This window comes from Tetrao urogallus, assembly GCF_951394365.1.
Source record: "Tetrao urogallus genome assembly, chromosome: 7".
Taxonomy (NCBI): domain Eukaryota; kingdom Metazoa; phylum Chordata; class Aves; order Galliformes; family Phasianidae; genus Tetrao; species Tetrao urogallus.
In genome coordinates, this window is record NC_136820.1 from 50,722,249 (window position 1) to 50,740,724 (window position 18,476).

At 59.3% G+C, this 18,476-nt stretch overlaps 1 protein-coding gene across 1 annotated transcript; it reads left to right on the forward strand.

Annotated features, from left to right (window-relative positions):
* Positions 1–2,427: 2,427 nt before the first annotated feature.
* On the forward strand, positions 2,428–17,180 carry PTPN23 (protein tyrosine phosphatase non-receptor type 23; the record flags this gene model as incomplete). The annotated part of the gene is made up of 25 exons (XM_079538167.1): positions 2,428–2,511; positions 5,186–5,260; positions 5,930–6,057; positions 6,632–6,708; positions 7,342–7,391; positions 7,789–7,920; positions 8,405–8,485; positions 8,933–9,064; positions 9,171–9,218; positions 9,505–9,561; positions 10,166–10,224; positions 10,460–10,539; positions 10,770–10,884; positions 11,089–11,154; positions 11,467–11,612; positions 11,851–12,174; positions 12,300–12,454; positions 12,574–12,725; positions 12,917–13,096; positions 13,304–15,488; positions 15,599–15,783; positions 16,002–16,106; positions 16,226–16,364; positions 16,448–16,558; positions 16,635–17,180. 25 exons carry the CDS (start codon positions 2,428–2,430, stop codon positions 17,178–17,180), a joined length of 5,412 nt encoding a protein of 1,803 aa, XP_079394293.1.
* Positions 17,181–18,476: the final 1,296 nt, after the last annotated feature.

Sequence of the window (18,476 nt, forward strand, 5' to 3'; positions counted from 1 at the left end):
GTGGTCCCAGCACTCCGTGGCCAGCAGGGGGTGTCCCGGCACCACTGGGCTCACACTCGTCTCTGCTTGGTCCACAGGATCCCAGCTGAGCATCATCGTGGTGGGCAAGATGGGGAGTGGGAATTGTGCAACAGGGAACACCATCCTTGGGACAAAGGCATTTGAATCTAAGCTGTCAGAATGCTCAGTAACCTCCGACTACAAGAAAGCCGTGAACCAATTCTTTGGACGACCAATTGTTGTTGTCAACACCCCTGGCCTTTTTGACACTAGAGAAGCCAACAAGAAAACAGCTGAAAAGATCAAGGAGGGTGTTCAGTAGCTCTCATCAGGGCTTCATGCCATCATCCTTGTGATGCAGCTGGGACGAATCACTCAGGAAGAGAAGGAAGTGGTTGAGTGGGTGAACTCAGTGGAAACTGAGCATCAGTTGCCTTACAGGGCAGTGCTGCTACAGAACCTTCAAAGGCTGCTCACCAAAGTATTAATGTGTTGTGGACAGTATAATCCTCACGTTGTTTTTTATTGTAACATTGATACTGGCATCAAGAAAGTTCCTGAAAGAAAAGCAGATGTCTGGGGGAAGAGCCACAGAGGCTGTAAAGGTGGCCAAAGTCATTGTGGTACCACAGGAAACTGCCTTGTTGCTGGCAAACTGGCTTTTCCAGACATTAGCAGATGGAGAGCAGGAACTTGCTCACCATGGTGATGTTCTGGTGCTTTTCTTTGGCCACAAGAACTCTGAATTTAGCTCTACACATCCATATAGTAGTGCAGACCGATGCTCTACCCTTCCTGAGGCAGCACTGGGGCACTTGGCCATACCCACTGCTCTGGGGAGCTGCACTATGCCCACTGCTCTCTGCAGCAAAGCGTTTCCCTCACCACCACTCAAACTTCCTTGGACACAGCTCCATCACATTTCTTCAGGCACTGTCGCTGTCACAGAGAGCAGAGCTCACCAATGCCCCTCCACTCCCTGTAAGGAGCTACAGGGCCATGAGGGTCTGCATGGCCATGAGGAGCTGCAGAGCCGTGAGCCTTCCCCTCAGCTCTGTGCCCAACAAACCCAGGGCCATAGCACTCCTCACACCCCTTGCCCTGAAGACCCATCTCCACAGCCCTCCTTTGGATGCTGACACAACAGCACACAACCTGCACCCTGTGCTTGAGGTCGGGCTGAAGCACAGAGCAGAGGGGACGGTTCCTTCCCTCAACAACACTGCTGGGCAAAGGGGATGGGACCTTTTGGATGCAGGGCACTGCACACACACATCCACCAGGATGACCAAGAGCCCCCAGATCCCTTCTGTGGGGCTGTCGTCCAGCCTCTCCTTCCCCAGTCTGATTCAGTTGGCAGAAGTGGAAATGTGAGCATCCGTTTCCTCACTGAGCACTACTGCTATGGCAGCTTCAAAGGCTGCTCACCGAAGCATTATCGTGGCCAATGTAATCTTCACGTTGTTCTTTATTATAACCTTGATACCAGCCTGCTATCTCAAAAAATGTCTGGAAGAAAGTTCCAAAGAGGAAAGTGTGTTTCTGGGGGAAGAGTAAGAGAGGAATGGACCACAGATGCAAAGACAGCCACTGAGGAAGGTTTTGGGTCTGTAGGGGGGTACTTAGCTAGTTTCCTAATTAAGGACTTATCTGCCCAGTCTCTGTACTAAATATTGAGGAAAAGGAGCTGGGAACTTCCATATGCATATATTTAGGCAATGAATATTGGCACTGCAGTATTTCTGCTTTATGCAGAAGAGGAAGAAGCTTTCTGGAAGCTGTGTGTGCACGCATGCTACCTCACCGTGACAACACAGAGTAGTTGGTGTGTTATGAAGAAGAGGTTCGTAGTATAACCTGGGTTGGAAGGGAGCCATGAGGATCAACACTTTGGTATGACTTATACTACAACAAATATGTGTGGATCCATGTGTGGCGCAGGAATGATTGTGAGTGCTCCCAGCAGGACAGCTTGCTCGGGGAGGATGGAAGCCACCTGCAGCCCTACTAAAAGGACACTCAGCCCCAGCTCAGCTGAGGGAGGCAGAAACCATCCGGAAACAAGGAGGCTTCGAGGTGCGGAGCGGGGGTGCTGGGCCCAGCAGGTAGACCAGGCCGCAGCCTTGAGCAGGCCCAGGGCGTTGCCATAGCAACCGCCCCGCGTTGTTAAGAGGCGGAGCGTCGTCATAGCAACCGTCACTTCCGCCAATCCGCGAGCGAGGCGTCGTTATGGCAACAACGCTCCCCGCCCCTCTGGGGAAGCGGGGCGTCGCCATGGAAACTACGCCAGGCACGCACAGGGGGGCGGGGCGTCTCAGCTGACCGGAAGAGGAAGCTGGCCCCGCCCCGGCACGGCCAGGCTGGAAGACTCTGCTTCCCGTGAGCCCCCGCGCTCGCTTCCGGCGGGGCGGCGGCGGCTGGGCCGGGATGGAGGCCGTGCCCCGCATGCCCATGATCTGGCTGGATCTCAAGGAGGCCGGGGAGTTCGCTTTCAACGCTGCTGTTAAGAAGGTGGGGGTCGGGGCCTGCGTGAGGCCTGCTGGAGTCGGCGAGGCCCCTTCCGGGGTCGCTCCCGGGTCACCGTGTGGGGCCTGCGGGCCCGTGGGTGGATTGAGGGGCCAATGGGGGATCAGTGGGGTGTCTGTGGGAGCTGGGAGAAGGCTAGGGGCCTGTGAGAGAGAGGAGCGCCGGGGCTCTGTGGGCGGTGTGGGGAGGCCCTGTGGGCTCAGGGCCTCGCAGAGATCCTGGGCTGTCCCTAGGGCTGCGGTAGGTGTGGGGCTGGGAGGGTTTGTGGGGCTCTGTGGGTCAGCTCACCTTATCCTGGCTACCATGCCTTATCCTGGCTACCATGCCTTATCGGTGTGGTGTGGGGTGTTGGGCTGGAAGTGAGGCTGTTGGCATGTCCCAGCCCTGTCACCCCAGGGCTTTGTGCCCACTTTGGGACTCGCCAGGGCTCTCATCCCTGAGGCAGTGGGTAACTATTGCAGGTGCTTGGGGGCAGAGTTTGAGATGCGAGGAAGCTTTAGTGCTTCCTCAAGTCCTGCAGTACCCAGTAGGAGCCATCCAGAGCTATGGGGTGAGTTGGCAGCTCTGTCCCTGCAGCACGTGACCAGCTCCCAGCACCGTGTTCTTCCTCAGACCCAATGTTCTCCAGCACTGCACTCGTGGTTCATAACTGCGATGGGCACTGGTGTCATCAAGAAGTGTGTGTCAGAAGCCCAGTGCTGTGTGCAGATGAATTTCTCCTCATCTCTCTCTGTTGCTGGGGATTTTATGCGGAGGACGACACTCAGGAAGAGTGTGCTGGTGCTCCCATTTCTGGCAGCCCCACTGCTGGCAAAGCTCTGTTAACCTGATGTGCAGCAGTAAGGATTGAGGGAAGCTACAAGTATGGCAGAGTTGTAGTGACCTTCAAAAGGAGCCGCCCAGCACCCATCAGGAGTTGAAAAGAGAAGTGGGATTGTGCTTGTGAGTGCTTCTGTTGCTAGTGAGAGGCTCCTTCAGTGGGACAGCCAAAACTGGAGTCCTGTCCTGGGATAGAAACATGCAGAGACCATAGCCAACAGATGGGCTGAGAGCCAACTGATGGGCTGAGGGCTGCTGCCCTGTGTCGAGGTCAACCCAAACCATTCCTGTTCATCCCCTGCCCATGGGATGTGTGTTTTCCTCTGAGGGAGCAACGTGGCATTTGCCCTGATGGAAAAGAAAGATATTTGCCAACCTTGGAGCTGAAATGTGAAAGATTAGCAAGCATCTGTTGTGCCCGTAAAGGGCATCGTGTTCAATGTGTTCCCTGTCCAAAGCAAAACATGGAGGGAGGAAAAGTTCCTGCAGACCCCAGCTTGGTGCTCTGCCTGTCACTCTGACTGCAAGGGAGCTGAGCCCCTCTCCCTTCAAACTTGTTTGCGCTGTGCTTTGGGTGCTCCATCCCCACCTTCATCTGAACGTGGTTTTAGGCCTTTGTGATGTTTGCTTCTGTGAAAGCTCTTGCCTATTATTTAAGATTTCTGACTGAAAGGAGTGATGTTATGGTGAGCATACAGCTTCACCTGCTGCACGAGTGGGCTGTCCTGGCAGGGCTGTCACCTCCCTGTCCTTCAGTTTGTTTATATGAAGTGGAGGGAGATTCAGGACTTAATTATCAGCTATGAACGAGAAGCCCCACCTCCAGCTGGCACTTTGCAGTGCTACCTATAGAGGGAAACCTCGATTTACATCCTTGTTGGTTTACAAATTCATTTATCTACGTGCATGGAGAGAGGCGTTCCTCTGGTGCCACCACCTGCTTGCCTGCTGAAATTTGGGATGTTGATAACAAAGGAGTGGGGTGGGAGGGGACACAGGGTGACACCGGGAGTGGCTTTGTCACCATGCAGCTGAGTCATGCCCCACAGCCCTGGGCATTGTGCAGCTCTGGCCTGGCTGAGAGTTTTATGTATGGATTTATATTTTATTCATTGCATGGTGGGAGATTTAGATTACTTCAGTGGCAAGGGGGGCTAGCAGTGCTTCAGATGTACTAAACTGCTTTAACCTGGCAGAGAAGTGCTTGGAGGAGTGTAGTATACAAAGCCACAAGAGCTCTCTTCAGTCTGGAAGTGCCAAGCTTGCCAAAAGTGTAACCCAAAAGAATCATAGCATGGTTTGGGTTGGAAGGAACCCAGCCCACCCATACCCAACCCTTCCCATGGGTAGGAGCAGCTCCAATCCAGTCTGGCCCTGGGTGCTGCAGGGCCGGGGCACTCACAGCTGCTCTGGGCTGCATGTTGTGTTACTAAATCCACCCTGCTGTAGTTTAAAGCCATTACTGTTGTCCTACCTCTGTGCTCCTGACAAAGAGTCCCTCCCCAGCTGTCCTGTGTCCCCTTTGGACCGACACTGTGAGCCGCCTCACCCTTGGGTGCTCAGCAGAGGCTTTTCCTTAATGCACGTGAGTTAGGCACAGATGAGTATGAAAATGTGAATCCTCCCCAATAGTGCCTTGCCCACTCCTGGCAGAACCCTGGGGTAGCAGTACATCCCTCCCACCATCCCCAGGCTGCCCTCTGAGCAAGCTCCATGGCAAAGTGTCCTTCAGAAACAACGCAGGGAATTCTTGCAGGCCCTGCCTGATGTGGGGCAGGCAGTGGTTGTGGTATTGCTCTCAGATGGGGCCGGGCTCTCACCTGTTCTTTCTCCCTTCCAGTTTGTCCTGAAGAACTATGGGGAGAACCCAGAGAACTACAACGAGGAGCTGCGGAAGCTGGAGGTGCTCCGGCAGGTAAGTCAGCACTGCTGGCCTCAGCATCACCCAATGGCAGTGCTTTCAGCAGCCGGGCTGTGTCCTGCACCCCTCAGGTGATTTGGGCTCCCTGAGAGCTTGAGGAGGTTGGATGTTAGGGCTCTGTAGCATGAAGCCACAGCCTCACTGAGAGCCTCCAAGAAAAGGGATGGTGAGAGGCACACGGGGCTGAGGCAGAGCTGTTGGCCTGGCAGCCAGAGGGCTTTGTGCGTGTACAAGTGCTGGCAGGGCAGCCTGTCTTTTCCTTCAGGAGTAAAGGAACAGCTCTAACAGCCCTGCAGGCTGCAGAAACCCCCCACTGCATCCGATCAGGGACACGAGATGTTTCCAATTGCTCTCAAATTCCTCCTTTTTCTTGTTTCACTCCGTGACAGGGAGAACACGGGTTCTTCCTTCTTGATCTCATTGCTCTGGATCCGTAAATTGGTTCCATAAAGCATAATCTGGGGGCAGACAGACATCTTTTTCTCAGTGTGCTTATCGTGGGGGTGCCAACAAATGTGTGAACCCAGCTTTCCCCTGCAGAAAGGCACCTGCTCCCATCTGCACACCTTGCTACAAGCCAGGCAGGCACTGGGCCCTTTGCCATCGCACCCAGTGTGCTGCCCAGCCCTGGGCAGGTGATTCCTCTTTCTCTGTCTCCCCCAGAGCGCCGTGAACGTGCCCAGGGACTTCGAGGGCTGCAGCACACTGAGGAAATACTTTGGCCAGCTCCACTACCTGCAAAGCAGGATCCCCATGGGCGCCGAGCAGGAGGCTGCAGTCCCCATTGCATGGTGAGGTGCTGCTGTGCTGCGGTAGGGGAAAAGGGGCCTCCTCTTCGTGCACAGTTTTCCTGTACGTTCAAGGCTGGGGCATTAAGGATGGGAGGATTGAGAGCTGCAATTGACTGCTGCACTTTGTGAAATGGGGAGGTTGCCCCAAACCAGAACAGCTGCCCCCTCGTCACTTTGCACGTCCTTTACAGACATCTGATACGTTCCACCCTGCACTGCACCTTTCCCCTTAATCTATGTGAAAGACCCTTTAGGCACAGTGCCCTACATGCCTCCAGATAGCAGAGAGATGCCTGGGGTTGGAGGCTGGTGGGGGAGAATCTGCCTCCCAGAAGCTGTAGGAGGGCAGTGCAGTCACTGGTCTCTTTGTGATGGCACTTTTAGGCCAGCTTCCCCTGCTGCTGAAGCACAGCTGTATCTGGCACAGGGGGCTCCTGGGAGCCCTGTGGAAATGGCATCCTGCCCTGGGAAGCTGGCAGGAAGGCTGAGCTGAGACAGAGGCTGGCTCTAAGGAGATGCAAGACAGAGCCTGTAGCTCCACCTATAGCTGGTGAACAGCCTTCTTTCTTTGCAGGACAGAGATCTTTTCAGGCAAGACGGTGACTCATGAGGACATCAAGTATGAGCAGGCTTGCATCCTGTACAACCTGGGTGAGTCCTGAGAGACCAGCTGCCCTGCTGGTCCATCCTTCATTTCACTGGGCATGAGGGATATCCCTCCTCTCTGCCCTGCCTTCAGTCTGTGTTCCCTCCTTGGAGCAGCCTGGCAGAAGCACAGGAAGCTGACTTTGGGTTTTGCCAGAAACTTCTTTCCCTTTCCTCTTTATCTGAGAGCACCCCAGTTGTACATTGCCCTGCGTCTGAGTCACAGCTGGGCTGCAGGTTCCATGGCTGCAGGAAGAAGGCTCTTTCTAGCACCACTGACCCAGTCAGACTTTGTGTGTCATGCAGCATCCCTCAGAATATGTTTAAAAACAACAGATGCAACACTTGTTGCCCGCTTGCTCTCCTGCCTTGGATTTTGTTGTGAACCCAAAGGAAAGGTCACGCTCATTCCAGTGCAGCAGAAGTTACTCACATCCCTGTGCCTGGGGCTGCCCCTTGCATTGCAGACTGCTTTCTGTTCAGCAACTCGCAGAGCAAAGGGCTTTAGTGAAAATCCACCCAGATCTGGGCTTCACTGGCGAGGGACACCCAGCTTCTGGCCTTGGCACTGCATGTGGGGCTGCGTGGGGGCTGACCAGCTGCAAATCACTCCACTGAGCTGTGCTCCTCTTTCCCCAGGTGCACTGCACTCCATGCTGGGCGCCATGGACAAGAGAGTGTCTGAGGAGGTAACAGTCCCTTCTCTTCAGTGTGGGTTGTTAAAAGCATCCATGTCACACAGCAGCTCTGGATGTCTGCTGTTTTCTCAGCACATAGGATCGGGAGGGGAGAGATCACACAGCCACAATTTAGTGCATGCACAGCCTGCATTAAAACCACCATTAAATGCATTGAGAGCTTTCTAGATTGAAGCTGGCCCTAAGAGCAGGCTGTGGCAGCTGCTTTTGGGAGTCTCAAGGGAGGCACAAACAGCACAGGAAACATCTAAGCCCCGCTGAGCTGGATTTTATCACCCCAACCATTGGTGTGAAGGGAGGATGCTGCCTCTCCAGTCTTCCACAACCTCCCTGCATCCACTGGCTTGGCTTGTGTGCATGCATGACAAGTGTTCTCCTGTCTGCTCAGGGCATGAAGGTTTCGTGCACCCATTTCCAGTGTGCTGCCGGTGCCTTTACCTACCTGCGGGACCACTTCCCCCACTCCTACAGTGTGGACATGAGCCACCAGATCCTCAACCTCAACATCAACCTCATGCTGGTATGAAGTGGGCTCTGGGGCAGTGGGGAAGCAGTGGGGCAGTGGGAATGGCTCCTCGCAGGCCCCTGGGGCAGCTGCTGTGTGACTGGAAGTGGGGCTGGGAGGAAGCAGTGCGTGGTGTCAGCCCCAGGGGTTTCCCTGAGCACTGCTCCTAGGAGCAGGGATGTGAAAGATAGAATCATGAAGGTTGAAAAAGACCTCTAAGATCACCGAGCCCGACCATCAAACCATCCTCAGCATGTCCCTAAGTGTCACATCTCCACCTCCAAGGATGGGGACTCCAACTCTCCCAGTGCCTGACCACTATTAGAGAAACTGTAAAGAAAAGCTCTGTGCCACGCTGCTGGGCCCAGGGGCTGTGGGGATTGTCTTTTTGGGCTGTGTCAGCAGTGCTGTGCTGGCCTGTCAAGAAAGGGACTGCTACCAGTGAGTCCAGGAGGGTTTCCTGTACAGGAAAACTCAGACTTCCTTCTTACTTTGGCAGGGCCAGGCACAGGAATGTCTGCTGGAGAAGTCCATGCTGGACAACAGGAAGAGCTTCCTTGTGGCCCGGATCAGCGCTCAGGTGAGGCACTGGAGGATCTCTGCTGAATGCTTGCTGATTCCACAAGCACCTGCTGTAAGCAAACAGCCTCGCTTTCTCTGTGCATGGCAGTGGTGCTTGGGATGAGGAGCTTGGAAGGGTTTGTCCAGATCCTGTACAGCATCAGTGCAGCCACACAAGGCTGCTGTCACAGCGAGCTAGGAATGCAGTCACAGCTCCTCAAAGCAGAAGAACAGCAAATTTCCACAAAAAAAATTGTATTTTTAACACACCCTCTGGGGAAAACTTAGCACAGGGATGGCTGTAGTCTCTGGCTCTGACCCAAAATACATCAATAAGATGCCCACCATCTCGCTGTGCTGGCCAGATGATCTCAGACCAGGCTCACTGAATCCTTTCCATTGCTGCTTTCCTTTCAAACTGGGATCTGTCTGTGGAGTTTTCAGATGCCCATCCTGCTCCCCACAGGTGGTGGATTACTACAAAGAGGCCTGCCGGGCCTTGGAGAACTCAGAGACAGCCTCACTGCTGGGAAAGATCCAGAAGGACTGGAAGAAGCTGGTTCAAATGAAGATCTACTATTTTGCTGCCGTGGCCCATGTAAGTGGGAAGAGTGGCACCATGTGAGACCAGCCCTTGATTTGCTTGCCAGAAAGATTTCTGTCATTGGAAGGATCCCTAACGCTGCTGCTGTGTTTTGTTCCAGCTGCACATGGGAAAACAGGCCGAAGAGCAGCAGAAGTTTGGGGAAAGGGTAAGTGTGGCTGTGTCGACCCACGCTGAGCTCCTGCCCTGCTAGGATTGAGTCCTGGGAGGGACTGTTGTGCTAATGATGGGGGTTTCTGCATTAAGAGTTTATGAAGAGTGCTGGTGCTTCGTGGGGCTGTTTTGGTGCCACGCAGGTGTTCTTGGCAAACCCTATTGCACTGAACAAAGCTGCAGCCCTTGGGGCTGGCTGTGGTGCAAGGAGTAGGCACGTAATTCTGGGCCAACTCTGGTGCTTTTAACATATTTGGGGCTGATTCCTCTTCTCTCTGCAGGTCATCTACTTCCAGAGTGCACTGGATAAACTCAATGAAGCTATCAAGCTGGCAAAGGTACATTCCTTCTTTCTCTGGTAACAGTAACCAGATTGTAAAACCCTCAGTGTGTCACTGCTTTGTGGAAGCACCCTTGGGCATGATTCTTTCACATCCCTGCTCTAGGAGCAGTGCTCAGGGAAACCTCTGGGGCTGACAAAAGGCTGTCCACTCCTGAGGAAAGGGACAGAGTGGCACAAGGGACTTTTGCTTTGCTGGTGTGAGTCTGGAGTGCAGTGCCTTGAAATGGGGACTGAGTCACACAGGTGTAGAGTGAGGGGGGTGAGGGCTGGGCACTGCTGGTGGGCAGTGAGATACCAAGGATGAGAGTTGGTGGTGCCGATGTAAAAGCTTTCCTTGCCCATTGACTGGAATGGCAGACATTATGGCTTCCCAGAGCATCAGTGTTCCCCTCTGGGACCCCCATCAGCCCTCTCCAAGGCTCTGTTACCTTCCAGCAGCCCCACAGGGAGGGCATGGTGATGAGGTGGTGCTGGTGGTGCTGCTGCTGCTCCCAGGGCGCGCTCCGACTGTACCTGCGGTCACACAGCTGCAGTCAGCACTGGGGCAGCAGTCCCCTAGCCTTGCCTGTGCTAACTTGCTTTTATTGTCACTTGTGCAGGGACAGCCAGAAACTGTCCAGGAAGCCCTGAGATTCACTATGGATGTGATCGGTGGCAAGTGAGTGTGCTCAGGCTGCCCCAGCCATAACTGTCCTGCTCTTCTATGGGCCACAAACACCTCATAGCCTGAGCAGCCAGTGAGGAGCCTCAGCACAGCAGTGTCCTGTGTCTCCCTGTGCTGCCTGAGGCTCTTGGCTCTTCCCAGAACCCAGGAGGGGCAGAACCTGACCCCGTGGGGACCACGCTCAGGGAGCCAGGGCTGATGTGTGCTTCTCATCACTTCTTGTTTCTAGGTACAACTCGGCCAAAAAAGACAACGATTTCATCTACCATGAAGCTGTGCCTGCCTTGGACACCCTGCAGTCTGTGAAAGGTAAGGGTGGGCAGTGCCCCCTCCTGTGAGCTGCTAAGGGAAGGGGGGGGCATGCACAGTGATGCATGGCGGATCTGTGGAGATGTGGGAAACCTCTGGAGCAGTGGGGCTTTGTGCTGAGATGCCCTCCTCTCTGTGGAATCTGCTAGGAATGAGGCTTTGACTTTGGAACAGAGCAGTTTTCCTTTTGGAGGCTCGAGACCCACACGTGCTTTGTGTTTGAACTGCAGGTGCTCCACTGGTGAAAGCCCTCCCTGTCAACCCCACAGACCCTGCTGTCACTGGCCCTGATATCTTTGCCAAGCTGGTGCCCATGGCTGCCCACGAGGCTTCTTCACTGTACAGGTGTGTCCCAGGACAACCATGGAGCTGTGTGCAGATCTCCAGGACTGAGCTCACAAACAGCCTGTGTCCCCAGAGAGCCTTCATGTCCTCGTGCTTTGGGGGGGGGCTGGGCTGCAGCTCATCTCCAGAGGTCCCTTCCAACCCCTACGATGATTGTTTCCTGAGTCTCACAGCAGCACTGAAGGATTTTTCTCTTTGTTACAGTGAGGAGAAGGCCAAACTGCTGAGAGACGTAATGGCAAAGATTGAAGCCAAGAATGAAGTGCTGGAGTACGTGTGAGCTGTACCTGAACGGGGCCCTGGCCTCTCCCCCTGCTCCAGACCCGGCTGTAGGGCAGTGAGCTGGGCATGGGGTGGCTGCTGATGGGAAAAGACACCTCTGAGCTCTCAGCCCTTTGCCCTCGTGCTGAGCACAGTCTGTCCCAGTTTGCCCAGCTCTGGTCAGTGACCAGTTCCCAATTCATCCAGCTTTGCTGCTGGGGGACAATTCCTTAGGACCATGTCCTGAAGTTGCTGTGGTGTGGGATGGGGATGCTGGGGGTGGTCAGGTGCCATCACTCAGGAGCTTCTTTCCACCTGTAGCCAGTTCATGGACTCCATGCAGCTGGACCCTGAGACAGTGGACAACCAGGACATGTACAGCCACATCCCCCCCATCCTGATGGAGAAGTGCGCCGCGCTCAGCGTGCGCCCCGACACCGTCAAGAACCTCGTCCAGTCCATGCAGGGTGAGCTCACTGGGACCAGCAAGGGGTTGGGATTGTCTTTTTTCCCCCTGGCTGCAGCTGGGGAATCTCCAATCACCATTTTCTTGCCTGTATGAATTCCTTACCCCTAAAGCTTCCTTCCCGTTGGCTGTTTGTGGTAGGTGACGGTGTCCTGCCTGCAGCAGAGGGGTTTGGCGCTTCCTGGAGCGCACTGCAGGCCCCTCCTGGGCACAAACCAGCCTCTTTGTTGCTCTTCCAGTGCTCTCTGGGGTGTTCACTGATGTGGAGGCCTCGCTGAAGGAGATCCGAGACCTGCTCGAGGAGGACGAGGCGCAGGAACGCAAGCTGCAGGAGCTGCTGGGGAAGGGCTCAGTGCCACAGGGCTCCCCGCCACCACCATCCTCCACAGGGTTGGCCGAGGTCAGCAAGGAGTGTTCCAAGTACATGGAGCTGCACGAGAAGGCCAGTTTCACCAACACAGAGCTGCACAAAGCCATGAACCTGCACATTGGCAACCTGCGCCTGCTCAGCGGGCCGCTGGAACAGGTCCGGGCTGCGCTGCCTTCACCCACGCTGAGCGAAGGTGAGAAGCACGCTGCTGACCCACCCCACATCCCAGCCCCTGCAGCTCCCCTCCCTTTGCTTTGGGTTTGGGCTGGGGTTGCTGCGTGGCTCCACCGCAGCCGCTCAGCGTTCCCTATCCCTCAGATGACAAACAGGTGCTGCAGAACCTGAAGAGAATCCTGGGCAAGGTGCAGGAGATGAGGGACCAGCGGATGTCTCTGGAGCAGCAGCTGCGTGAGATGATTCAGAAGGACGATATCACCACCTCACTGGTCACCACTGATCGCTCCGAGATGAAGGTGGGTGTCCTCAGCCCTTCCTTGTGCCACGTACCCCAGTATGGGCCGCAGTGAGAGCCTTCAGCCCCTTGGGAGGCAGTGTGCCTGCTGGCCCCTCAGATCCTTCCCTCTTTGGGCAGAAACTCTTTGAGGAGCAGCTGAAGAAATATGACCAGATCAAGGTATATTTGGAGCAGAATCTGGCTGCGCAGGAGAACATCTTGAAGGCCCTGACAGATGCCAATGTCAAATATGCAGCTGTGCGCAAGGCCCTGGCCGAGGTGGAGCACAAGTGAGTGGGGGCACGGGATGATGTGGGTCTTGGTGTATGGAAACAGCCTTCACCCACTCCAACCAGGCTGCTTGTGGGGCTGGGGGCTCTGGTGACTGCTGATGCTGCACAGTGGGGCTACCCAGGTGCAAGGGAACATGAGGGCAGCCCAGTTCTCTGTGCATGCACACACCTCTGTGCCACATCCCCAGGTGGAACACCACTGTTCAGACCTTGGTGGCCTCCTACGAAGCTTATGAGGACCTGATGAAGAAATCTCAGGAGGGGAAGGACTTCTACACCGACCTGGAGGGGAAAGCTGCCAAGCTGCTGGAGAAGGCACGGGCAGCCTGCCAGGCTGCTGAAGCCAACAGGCAGCAGATCTTGGAGAAGTAGGTGGTGCTGGGGCTGGAGGGAATGCAGTGGGACAGCCAGGGAGGGAGAGAAGCACGTTGGGCTGCAGGGTGGAGGCTCTGGCTTCGGTGCCACAGCCCTGTGAACTCTCCTCCCCCCCCAGGGCAGCATCAGCACCCTGCTGGGTGGAGATGGGGGAGGTTCAGGGTGAGCTTCCCACGTTAATCCCTACTCCCTCCTGGCAGGGAAATGAAGAAGCACCCACCCCCTCGTCCCACAGCCCCCAAACCCTCCCTGCAGAAGAAGCCCTTGGAGCTGGAAGCCGAGGGGCCAGAGGTGGGCGACCTCCCCCCGCTGGCCTCCCTGGCCTTGGCCGACCTGCCCGAGGACCTGCGCAGCCTCCCCCCCGACGTCCTGGCCGCGCATCTCGCCCGCCTGCCGCCCTCCACGCTGGCCGCGCTCGCCCTCGATCCCGCCCTGCCTGCGGGGCTGCGGCCCCCCGGCCCCGACCTCTTCGCCCCCAGGCTGGCGAGCGCACCGCTGCAGCCCGGCCAGCCCTTCGCCCCGCCGCGCTTCCCCGCCCTCCCCGGGCATTACGGGCTGCCGCCGGCGCCCGCTGCCGGCCCGGCTCCCTTTCCCCACGTCTCCGGAGCTCCGGTAGTGCCGGCGCAGCTCCTGCAGCCCTCCGCCCCCCAGGTGAGCGGGCCGCCCCCCAGCTCGGCCCCTTCCTCTGCCCCTCAGCTTTTCCCCGCCGCTTCCCTGCTGCGGGGTGCGGTGCAGCCCGGGCCGCCGTTGGCGCAACCCGGTTACGCGGTGCCCCGCCTGCTTCCCCCGCGCTCCTCCCCGCAGCACGGCCCCGCCGCGGCTCCCGCTGCTTCCTACGGCCTTGGCCAACCGGGGCTGCCCCCGCCCGGCCCCGTCAGACCCCCGGCCGTGGGTCCGACCCCGGTGGCCGTCCCCGAGCAAAACCCGCCCGCGCGCCCGGCCACCACCACCGTGGACAGCGTGCAGGCGCCCATCTCCAGCTGCGCGGCCCCTCCGCGACTCCCGGGGCCGGCGGTGCCCCCCGGGGGGGGCTTCGTGGCCCCGCAGCGCCCGGGCGGCCCCGCCGCCTCCTTCCCCCCCTATGCCCAGGCGGGGCTGCAGCCGCCCTTCGCCCACTCGGCTCCGTTCCCTCCGGCGCAGCCCCCCGCCGCCTTCCCTCCCCCCGCGGACCTCCCGGTTCGCCCCCCGGCCGTCGCTGTCCCGCAGCCGTTCCCTCCCGCAGCAGCCGCTCCCTTCCTCCCCCCGGCCCGCCCGCAGGTCTCGCTGCCCTTCCAGCCCCCGGCCCGGCCCCCGTTGCCCCCCCAAGGCCCCTTTGCCCAGCAGCCCTTCTCCGGCCCCGTAGGGCAGCTGCCTCCCGGGCAGCCCCCGCTGCGGCCCCAGCTCTACCCGCTGCCCCCCGGGCAGGACAAACTGCCGCCCCCCGGGCTCCCCCCGCACGGCGGGTCCCTCCCGTTCGGCACGGCGGTGCCCGGACCCCCCGGTCAGAGCGGCCCTATGGCGCAGCCCATGCACGGCGCTCTGCAGCCCGTGCCCGGCGGTTCTCCGGCTCTACCCTTCTGTCCCAGCCCCGCTCCGTGCCACCCCGCCGCCTCCATGAGGCCCCCGCAGCCCTCCCCCGCCCCATCTCCAGGCCCCGTCCTCAGCCAGGTTCAAGGCCCCGTGGTGGTGCCGTGCCCTCTCGTCCCTTCCCCGGCCCCATCCCCGCAGCCTCCCGTGCAGCCCCCGCCGTTGGTGCCCGGCGCGGTGCCTCACAGACCCCCACCGTCGCTGACCCCCGCGCCGGGCACAGCCGAGACCGCCTTCCAGCGCCAGAGCTCCTCCACCGACGACCTCCTGTCCTCCAGCCCCGAGAGCCAACACGGCGGCTCCAAGGCGGCCGTGGGGCAACCCCTATTGCAGCCCACCAAGGCGGACGCCAAGGAGGGTCAGAAGCCCAAAGCGGTGCAGCTGATCGAGAACGATCCCTACGAGAAACCCGAGCGCGTTTTGCGGCTGCGGGCTGAGCTGGAGCGCTTCCGAGCGCTGCTGCAGCGCCTGGAGCAGACGGAGCCCGGCGGCGCCGCGGAGCTGGACGCGCTCTGGAAGGAGCTGCAGGACGCCCAGGAGCGCGACGCCCGACAGCTCTCCATCGCCATCGCCCGCTGCTATTCCATGAAGAACCGACACCAGGACATCATGCCCTACGACAGGAACCGCGTGGTGCTCCGCTCGGGCAAAGACGACTACATCAACGCCAGCAGGGTGGAGGATCTGTCCCCGTACTGCCCGACCATCATCGCCACGCAGGCGCCGCTGCTCGGCACAGCCGCCGACTTTTGGCTCATGATCTACGAGCAGAAAGTGTCCGTGGTTGTCATGCTGGTGTCGGAGCAGGAGCTGGAGAAGGTAAGGCTGCTCCATGGGGGAGTGGAGGGCTGTCCCTGCACTGCTCGGTACGCGGATGGGGGGGAGATCTCGAGGCACTCCTGACCCTTTTCCCCGTCTCATCCCTACAGCAAAAGGTGCTGCGGTATTTCCCGACGGAGCGGGGCCAGCCGGTGGTGCAGGGTCCCATCACTCTCGTCCTCAGCAGCGTGAAGGCGGCCCCGACCCACGTGGAGCGGATGATAACGCTGCAGTATCGCGATCAGAGCCTGAAGCGCACCGTCATCCATCTGCAGTTCACCTCCTGGCCGGAGCTGTACGGCAAAGGGCTTCGGGGGGCCGGGGGGAGGGGGATGAAGGAGGACGGAGGGGGGGAAGGGGGGGCGCTTTGTAGCAGGGAGGGAGCTAGCTGCTCCTTCCCCACCGGTGCAGCTGCAGCGTGGGGGGAGAGACTGCGTGGGGCAGCCCTGACCGGGGGGTGGGTAGGAGTTGAATTGGGGTCCCCAGCGCGCACTGAGAGTCCTTTCCCCGCAGGGGTCTGCCCGACAGCAAGGCGAGCCTGCTGCGCTTCATCCAGGACGTGCACGGCCACTACCTGCACCAGCGCCCGCTGCACACCCCCATCGTCGTGCACTGCAGGTGAGCGGCGCTGCGGGCTCGGCTTGGTGGGAGGCTGGGGGGGGGGGGGGGTTGGGAGGGAATCTCTTTGGTGCCGTGCCGGTTTTGTGCCCTCCGGCCGCATCTCCGTATCCCCGCAGTTCCGGTGTGGGCCGCACCGGCGCGTTCTGCCTGCTGTACGCGGCCGTGCAGGAGGTGGAGGCGGGGAACGGCATCCCTGAGCTGGCGCAGCTGGTGAGACGCATGCGGCAGCAGCGCAAGCACATGCTGCAGGAAAAGGTACCGGGGGGTCCTGGGCTGGGGGCGGGGGGAGGGTCGTATCCCGGTGCTGTGCTCACCGTGCTCCCACCTTCCTCTTGCAGCTGCACCTCAAGTTCTGCTACGAGGCCGTCCTGCAGCACGCCGAGCAGCTGCTGCACCGCCACGGGGTGGGCGCTCCGGCCGTCCCCAAAGCCAACAGCGCGTCCCCAAAGGTGGGTGTGGGGGCTTTAGAGGGGAGGGGGCGGTAGGGGTGGCACAGCGTGGGGGGTGACGGAGCTTCTCCCGCAGCTCTACTTCCAGCAGGACCCGCAGGATCTGGTGCTGGGCGGCGATGTGCCCATCAGCTCCATCCAGGCCACCATCGCCAAGCTGAGCATCAAACCGCCGGGCGGGGGGGAGGGAGGGGGGTGCTGGGGGCCGGAAATCGCCCCTGTGCCCAACGCTGCCGCTGTGGAGGCTGTGCCTGTGCCCGTGCTGCCTGATGCTGTGACGGACGGAGGGACGGGGACGGACGGAGGGACGGCGGTGGATGGTGTCTGCGCCCCCAACCCTGAGCCGGTGCCAGAGCCGCCGGGTGACACCGAGAGCAGCAACCACGTGGAGGAGATCCCCCCACCAACCCCTGCTGCCCCCCCGGCGCCCACCTCCTCCCTGGAGCTCCTCGCCTCGCTCACTCCCGAGGCTTTCACGTTGGACACGTCGCTGAAGGGCAAACAGCGCATGAACAAACAGAACTTCCTGCAGGCGCAGACGGGAGAAGGGCTGCGGGCACCCCGGCCCAGCGATGACCCGCTCAGCATGCTTGACCCCCTCTGGACACTCAACAAGAGCTGAGGGGTGGCTCAGCCCACCCTCCCCGAGCAGCACTACAGCCCCCAGCTCTGTGGGGCCCGGTGGGGCATGGCCTCCCCCCACCCTCTGCTTTGTGCAGCGTCACACGGGCGCTCAGCGCGGCCTTTCACTCTGAGCAGAACTGACTTTTTCAGCTCTTTGCTACTAAAATAAAGAGAGTTTGATCTGGCACTGAAGCGCTTCTCCCGCTCGGGCTTTGGCCGCAGCCGTGGGGCTGAGCGAGGGGGCGATGGGTCGGCACTCGCAGCAGCCACACTCGGGTTAGTTGTGTTTAATGGAGGTGTCTGTACACATATAAAACACGATCCGGTACAAAAATGCTCCCACTGTACAGCACAAAGCGTACAGCAGCGCTAAGGCCACCCGAGGTGCGGGGCGGGCGCCGGGGCCGGGGCTGTCCTCCTCCTCCTCCCCCCCTGCAGCTGCTCCCAGGCTGCAGCGCTGCCCCTACAATCAGTGGGGTTTGAGGAACAGACAACAGCGTCGTTTACTTGAGCAAAAAGAGCATTAGGAATTGCTGGGGAACGGCCCCGCACCCCTGGAGCAGAATGTGCGCCCTGGGCCCCTCTCCCCCAGTCCAAGGAGAAGGAGGAGGAAGGTGCTACTGCTGCAGATGGGGCCCGGGGCAGCTCCCGCACTCTCCTGCCAGAATAAATAAATATATACAGCATATAAATAAATAGGGCAGGAACTGCTGCAGCACAGAGCCCACACACAGCAGGGCTGCCCGGGCCCGGCCTGCGCGCTAAGGCACGTGGAGCCGCTCAGCACGGAGCCGTCCTGCCTACAGCCACAGAGCTGCGCTGCGTGCAGCGGCCTCCTGCCCCACGGAGCACTGCAGGCAATGGGGCCCTGGCCGTGCTGCAGCAAGGCAGGCACCTGAGCCCCCCAGCTCCACGCTTCCACACTCACTGCTTTCATTCGATCTCAACAGCTGCCCGGCTCAGGGAACCACCTCAACACGCCCCAGTTGCATTTCCCGCTGCAGCCAGCAGCCCTGCAGCTCCTGTCCCACGCAGGGTGCTGCAGCAGAGCACAGTGCCTCCAGCACGCTGCCTCAGCAGCACGCACACCAACCTCCGACCATCCCATGCAGCCCAGGAGCAGCGCAGGAAACGCGGGGAGGCCGCAGGGCTCAGTGCCTGCAGCCTGGCGGCCGACACAGAGCAGTTCACACGGAGCAGAGCCAGCAGAGCCCTGTAGAGCTGCACATCCAGGTCCGTCCCATCGCCGCATCCACCCGGCGCTCACCGCCCGGCCTGCAGCACCCGTCCCTCC